This window comes from Lucilia sericata, unplaced genomic scaffold (genome assembly GCF_015586225.1).
Source record: "Lucilia sericata isolate MDLA Ls3-8-SP2 unplaced genomic scaffold, ASM1558622v1 Contig000467F_arrow, whole genome shotgun sequence".
In the NCBI taxonomy this organism is placed as follows: Eukaryota; Metazoa; Arthropoda; class Insecta; order Diptera; family Calliphoridae; genus Lucilia; species Lucilia sericata.
In genome coordinates, this window is record NW_023994482.1 from 202,320 (window position 1) to 210,326 (window position 8,007).

At 32.3% G+C, this 8,007-nt stretch overlaps 1 protein-coding gene across 2 annotated transcripts in view; it reads left to right on the plus strand.

The window, feature by feature from the left end:
* LOC119605237 (ras-related protein Rab-44) overlaps window positions 1–6,336 on the plus strand; it is a 41,600-nt gene extending 35,264 nt beyond the window's left edge. For both annotated transcript variants that reach the window (XM_037958217.1, XM_037958215.1), the window contains 3 exons: window positions 1,873–2,271; window positions 5,335–5,478; window positions 5,541–6,336. In XM_037958217.1, the coding sequence (XP_037814145.1) occupies window positions 1,873–2,271; window positions 5,335–5,478; window positions 5,541–5,657 (660 nt within the window). In that variant the 3' untranslated portion in view covers window positions 5,658–6,336. The remainder of the gene's footprint in view (window positions 1–1,872; window positions 2,272–5,334; window positions 5,479–5,540) is intronic.
* Window positions 6,337–8,007: the final 1,671 nt, after the last annotated feature.

Sequence of the window (8,007 nt, forward strand, 5' to 3'; positions counted from 1 at the left end):
TATAGTTTCCATTTTTTTTGTTTGTTTTAATCTTATTCTTAGGCTAAAGAACCATGTTCAAGGAAATAAAAGTCATTCAACTATTTACATATAAGAAACCCTAGAGCAAAGAATATAAAGAAATTGGGGCTTGTCAGTTGGTACGTAAAGGAGTTGTCATTCGGTACCTAACTCTAAGTATGTATTGGTAGAATTTTTGTATTAGTATTGGAGCTCCAACCACTTTCACCACACTTTCCAAACATACATGCTTGCATAAAATCGTACATAAAAATTTTAGGAAAAATAAATATCATTTAAATTTCTACATTCGCAGATTTTTTAATTTATTTTGCCCACATCTAATCAGTAAACATTTAATAAATATATTTTTCGGACTTAAAATCTCTTTTTTTGCAAAAAAATAAGTTTATTTTAAATAATTTTTTCATTTTCAATACCAAAATATACAACTTTGTTTTGTCAATTTTAATTTCAACACACAAAAATTAATTATCAAAAAAATTAAAATAATATTTTTTTAGTTTGTGAAAAATAAAATTATTTCGGATTGTTAAATGCGATAAAATTGTGTAAAAAATTAAAAAATAGTTCTGTGTTTGTGAAAAAACGTCGTTCAAGTCCTATTATCCCGGTATTTTCGCGAAAAAGTTTTGAAGTATTGTGAGAGAATTGAGTTCTCACAAGTGTGTTGAATTTACACAGAACTCGTCTGTGAAGAGAAGGAAATGTTATTGTTGTAAAACAATGTCATAGTCCAACTTCTTATTATTCTTTGCCCTAGAGCTTAAAAGAAAATCTAAGAAAAAGACTAAGTCTAAAGACTGGAAAAAAGTTTAAGAAATCATATAAAAAAGATTTTTCAATGATTTATTAAGAAAAAGAAATCAATTGCTTATACGATTTACTGATTTGTGGCTTCAGATTGAGAACTTTTTTGAGACTTTATTGAAAAAAAGTCACTTTTTATACCCTACACCACTTTAGTGGGGAGGGTATATTGGATTTGTGCTGATGTTTGTAACATACAAAAATATTCGTCCTATACCCACCTTAAAGTATACCAATCGGCTTAGAATCGTTTTCTGAGTCGATTAAGCTATGTCCGTCCGTCCGTCCGTCTGGCTGGCTGTCCATGTAAACCTTGTGCGCAAGGTACAGGTCGCAATTTTCAAGATAATTGGATGAAATTTGGCACGCACGTTTGATTTGGCCCAAGGACGAAGCCTATTGAAAATGGTTAAAATCGGTCCATTATTTCACCTAGCCCCCATAGAACAGAAACCCCCGAAAAGGGCTTCTGAGCTCATAATTATGCTAAATATACAGATATATCGATAAAATACGGCACAACTAATTTTTATTGAAGTCTTGATGACCCTGCCAAATTTCATAAAGATCGGGCCCCCTTTTGACCCTAGCTCCCATACAAAGTCCCCTTCAGAAAATTACTTGAATGTCCCAAATTAACTTATAAACACAAATATCGCGATGAAATTCAGCACAATAAAATATTATGTAAATATAAATATATTGAAAAAATTTTACCGGGCTTGGTCCATATTTGCCCCTAGCCCCCATATAAAGCCTCTTTCAGAAAATTAGTTTTTCATCCATAAATTGCTTAAATGTATCGGAACAAGGGAATATTGAAGATAAATGCTTTATTATGAAAAATAAATCACATTTAATATTCATAACTGGTGTAGGGTATCATATGGTCGGCCACGGCCGACTATACTTTCTTACTTGTTTCTTTTTGAATTAAGCATTTTCAAAGCTTTATTTTAAGTTTACTTTGTTCTTAACTATTTCTCTTTATATTACCTTCTTCTAAAGAATATTTTTCTTTACCTATATTTTCTTTTCCAGACTGTAATGACATCATCAAGCACTGAAAAGCGTGAGCATCTTTATAAAATTCTAGTCATCGGTGAATTGGGCACTGGCAAAACATCGTTCATTAAACGTTATGTTCATCAGTTTTTCAGCCAAAATTATCGTGCCACAATTGGTGTGGATTTCGCCTTAAAAGTTTTACACTGGGATCCCAATACGATTGTACGTTTACAGTTATGGGATATTGCCGGTCAGGAGCGTTTTGGTAATATGACAAGAGTGTATTACAAGGAAGCCGTTGGTGCCTTTATTGTTTTCGATGTAACACGTAGTGGTACATTCGATTGTGTTAGTAAATGGAAAGAGGATTTAGATTCAAAAGTACAATTGCCAGATGGTAGTCCGATTCCGTGTATATTGCTGGCCAATAAGGTAAGTGTTTGTTATTTTTATTATTTATTATAATCTTACTGGCGATAATAGTGAAGACCAGTAGAAAAATAGACTTTTTAGAGGGAATTAAATCGGGAAACCTAAGATTGGTGGCTCATTTACCACCTTTTTACGGATATAAAGAGTCGTAATTCAGGTTCGGGTCATCGTTTGGCTTTTGACAGTTTTACCTCCCGCTCGTTGTTATACGTTGTCTGCATTAACCTCTTAATCTTATTTTACCCCAAAGTGAGATTACGTTTAACTGGTAGAGATCGTTGTATTCTCGAAATATACCCTGTTGGAGAATATATAAACTCTAATAGTATTCTTGTGTAAATTCCTTCCCCTCACTTAACTCAACTTTATAAATTATTTTGTATGAAATAGCGAAACGGACCAAGATCTGGAGTAATAGGCAAATGAGACAAAACTTCCCAACTACTACTTCGTAAATTGTTTTTAACTGGTCATTCGTCATGTTTGTGGACCAATGATAGCTTCAGTCAACTGAATTGCATTTAGTATAGGTCCACCGTGATTATTTGACATACAAAAATGTCGAAAAATAATCAACATTCATGGAGTAAAGCTGATCAGGGTCAAATTTCGTGTCAAATTCTCCATTACTTAATGGCACAAACCAATTCTCGGCACATTAAAATCGGTGGAACATATTTAGGTTAAACTTGTTGGTTCAAGTATTTCAAATGTTCTATTGGTCCACAAATGTTCTGACCACTGCGAATATCTCGCAATGATTCCATTCTCGGATACCATGTTCTTATTGAAACGAGTTTTCTGCAAAATGTTAATCGATTCTATACTCAGATAATCACTGATGGGGTTTCTGTATGTATGGAGACGATATTCATTCTATGGAACAGTGCAGGAATCAGTTCTTTAATCAATGTTTCTAATTTGACAATATCGGAACTATTTCTAGCGGAGCTTTAAGAAAAATACTCAGGAAGTTTCTTTAGAACAGTTCTAAAACTAGTTAAGAATAGGATCAAAAACTCAATTCAAACATTAGGAATTGGTATCTCGAAAACTTGATGTGATGAAGAAATTCTGAAGCCAGATTCCTTTAGAAAAATAACCACAGGTATTTGCGTTAACAGTTTTTCGGTCTGTGCCAGGTTAAGTTAGATTGATAGGAGGATGTATACAACATAAAATTTGAAATTTGGGCGATGTCGTTCCTGTTGGTCCAATTTCCTGGACATAATCCCTTATAATTTTCCAACCAGTTTTCGTGAGGGAAGTTATATCCGGAACAATATCACTCCCAAGATATTTGGATCAAATTTCGACGAAAGCCTGACAATGACAAAGAAAGTGCTCCAGACTTTCACTGTCCATGCTCCATATTCGTCTATATCGTCACGTCCTATTTTGTATAGCTGTGATAGTAATCCTTTGAATCCTTATTTTGAGGAGACTTCTCTTCCGGCTCTCCTTGTGGTCGCCACATAGTATCTTTGTGGTTTTACCTAACGTTTCATTATTATAAGAGGACTTATGGGATTCTCTCACCCATATTTTTAATTAAGCCCCATAAATCGAATGGACAAAGAGAAGTAGGGTTGGCTAAGCAGTTGAATATGTGGTGCGTATCGCGGGGACCTTGACCACATGTTGGACATTAATTGGGGACGGCACGGTCTATAAGTGACCAGTACGCATTTAGCCTGTTGCTCCATTTCGATCTTAGTTGTGCAGGAAGTACTCTTGATTTCCACGGCAGGTTTTCTTCTGTGTTTGCTATGGGCGGTGGGCGACTCCAAGTACGACATGCGTTATCCTGCGACAGCGGAATTTATTGCGGCTCTATTAATGTCATTCAAAGCTGCCGTATACCAGGACTGATCTATTGGATCATATACATAACTGCGTATATTCTCCTCGTATCCCCCGGGGCATATTTCCTTGATGAATGGCACCATCTTGGTGCATTGCAATCCCGGTGTATAGAGTTTCTAACAGTACCTCTAGTCAGCCGGGACTATAAACTGGTGATGATGAAATGTATCCTTGGCCTTTCCTTGCAATTTTTTGACATGGGATCGAACCAGAGCTCCTAGTTTCAAGGAGCAGTACAAATCACAGGGCAAGGCTGTGGATAAATAAAATGTTGGATTTGAGCTGATAATGCAGACATTGGGTATGCGTTGGTGTGCGATTTACCATCGGATACATGTATCTGATTGATGACAGTTATTCTGAGTTGTATCTGTGGAGATGTCGGAATGATTTATTTGCGATTTTCCATCATGATTGCGTGTGTTGGAGTTTACTCTAAAACTCTCTCAACTTATCACAGTAGGTCCTTGTGGCGACTGAAATAAGTCTTGTCAATTGAAAATAGATCCGTGTTTCGGATTGAAAGATCACCGTAACATAGGCCAATATGGCAGATGTTCACGTAAAGCACTTCGACACTCATTTTCCTCGTTTGTACGAAGGTTCTTCCTCACATGCCTCGGCGGAGTATCCAACTGTTAACTGATGTTAAAGTTAGAATGAATCGTCCGGTGATATCGCAGGAAAAACTATTTAGTCAACATGACATTGTGTTCCTTTTCCGAGAGGTCCTTAGTTTCCTTGTTCAGATGATGTTCCGAGGTAATTTGTAAGCAGCCCGTTACAGTCCTTAGGGCAGCATTTTGGCATCATTAAATGTTTCTCCACTGGCTATCACTGAGCGAAGGTTTCTTTAGCAACAACAATTCAGCCCCGGTAGCGTCTGTGTTGTCAAAATGACATTGGATTCGTTGACCGGGAGGGCCTTAGTTTCCAAGTGCAGATAATGTTCCGAGGTAATTGAATACGAGGTATGTAGAATACCTCGAGTTCCCTTTCCTTTAAAGCTATTACATTCATTCTTTTGTAGCCGACTACTGGCGAGTGGAATTGTACCCGTATGATGTAAACCTTACCTCTGGGAGAATATTCGGTTAAAGATTTCTTACAATTCAATAAGAACATTGAACTTTTTGGAACTTCTACATATACATTTTTAAAGTTAACTAAAAATATTTTTAATTTCTTTTTTTTTAGTGCGATCAAGATAAACAGGGTGTTGTAACGAATACCGAAAAAATGGATGAATATGTTAAGGAGCATGGTTTTGCTGGATGGTTTGAAACATCCGCCAAAGAAAATATCAACATAGATGAGGCAGCTAGAGCGTTAGTTAATAAGGTAACAAAAACAAAAATTTAACATTAATTAAAAAGAAATCTAATCTTAAACTTATATTGCAGATTTTACTAAACGATAAACTAATAAGTGCTGCAGATTTGGCCGACAGTGAAAAATTCAATCTCAACAATACGGGAGATCAAACAGCTTTAGATGGCAAAAACAAATGTTCCTGTTGATTTTGTTTTTATCATCATCATTATATTATAATTATTAAATATTATCATTATTACTTTATATAAACATAATACATATGAGAGAAAATTTAATACTGTTTGCCTTATACATTTATATAAATATTTAATAGAAGTTTTGTTTTCACTTTTCTTTAATTTATAATATTTAACGGTTTTCTTTCTAATATTGTAAATGTATTTATAAAACAAAAAATCGAAATTATTGAAAAAAGTTTTGTCATTTTTTTTTCATATAAAATAATTATAATTATTACAACACTTTAGTAGATCAAAATACATACACTATAAACACTTTTTATAAAAAAATATATATTATACATTTTAAAAACTAAAATAAAAAAAATAATAATTAAACAAATATAATAATTTATAAATGAAAAAGTAAAAAAAAATAATTTATTTTTATACTTGTTCTCTAGTATTTCTATTTTTTTCTTTCACACAGCCCTTGAGTTTTTATAACTATTTTTTTGCTATTTAGTATATAAACTAATTACAGCAATTAGCAGTAGAGTAGTAATGTTATAAAATAATTTATGTGCTGCATACATAAATACATACATATATAAAACTAAAATCTAACATTTAATAATGGTGTGAAATCCGTCTGTAGCCATATGCAAATGCATACATAAAATATTTACTTTAGTTTTTAAGATAAGCAGCAAAAAATCATATTTTTTATTAAACAATTTTTATGTTAAAATTCTTTAAAAACATTGTTTTTATCTTAATTTGTTTGTTTTTAGTTTTGTTTTTCTATTTCTGTTTATTTTATTAAATTTATTTACTTTTGTATTATGATGCAACTTAAAACAAAACTTTCTATTTAATAGTTTATTTCTTTCAAAATTGTGTCTTTTGTTTTTCTCTTATTTTATCTATTTATTTAAGAAAACATAAATAATAAAAAAATTAATCTCAAATCGAGACAAATGTCTAAAGAATACTATCTTTTATAAACTACAGTAAGGTTTTTTTAGAAATTATATTAGTAATATGAATTATGATCAGAATGATTACAATGCATTTTCATTTAAACATACGCAATTTTGGTAATCATATTCAAGGTTAAAATTTTTATACCCTACACTACTATAGTGGGGAGGGTACTACACGTTTGTGCTGATATTTGTAACAGCCACGCTACAGGTCGCAATTTTCAAAATAATTTAAAGAAATTTGGCACATAATAGGGCAAAAGAAAAAGAGGAGATATATGCCCCCATATAACCCCTCTTTCAGAAAATTACTTTTTTTTGGCAAACACTTTTTCAAATATTTCGGAATAAAGGTAAAATGTTGTATTCTTAGAAAAACAAGTTAGGATTTTTTAGTTAATATGTACTAAAAAGGACATATCTCCTATGTCAAGCCTGTGTTAAAATCATCACTTCTTCAGATCTTTTTCAGTACTTCCATAGAATAAATTCTACTTCTTTTTCCTTCTTTGGAAGTTCTTTTTTTGCTGGAACTAGAGATATCTCTATCCAGAAGTGATTTGTATATATAAAGAACTTATTTCTGCCAAATTTTCGTCCAATATCTTTATTTATCAATGAAATATACGATTTTCATAAGTGGATCTCATATGAGATATATGACCAATTATGGACCGACCCGGAAAATATTTCTCAGGATGGTTTATATCTACTTTAAACGCATTCATTACGAATTTTATACCAATATATCTTTATTAAGTAATGAAAAATTTCCGTTTACGTGGTTATTGGTAGTGGTCCTTATATAAGAGCTATGACCAATTGTGGACTTGGCCGAATCTTAAATACCCTCCACCTGTAAGCTACTTTTTATGAAAACACATCTAAGTAGTTTTAGATATTACGTGATGAGGGTGCTATCATTTAGAAATCATTTATTAGTTGTTTTATACATTTATGGAACTAACTTTGATCAAGTCTTATAGACTAGACTTTATGTAAGATATGACCAATTATTGGCCAATTCGAATAAAATTTCCCAGAATGATTTATAGATATTCAAAATATTTTATTTCGGATTTTATCCATATAAACTTATGAAGTGACTTAAGAAAGTGGATCTTTGACTTATTATGGAAAAAAAAAAATATATTCCCAGCAAAAATAAAATGAAGTACTTCCAAAAGAATAACATTTATCATCACTTCAAAAGTAGTATCCTAATTAATGTTAATATTATTTAAGTCAAATTTGTATTCTACATATAATACTACAATTTCACTTCCGAATAACTTCCAAAAAAAGAGCATTAAAATTACTTCTTGAGAATGACTTCAGAAGTAATGAATTTGGAATCAAATAAAAAGGACATATCTCCCATGCCAAGCCTG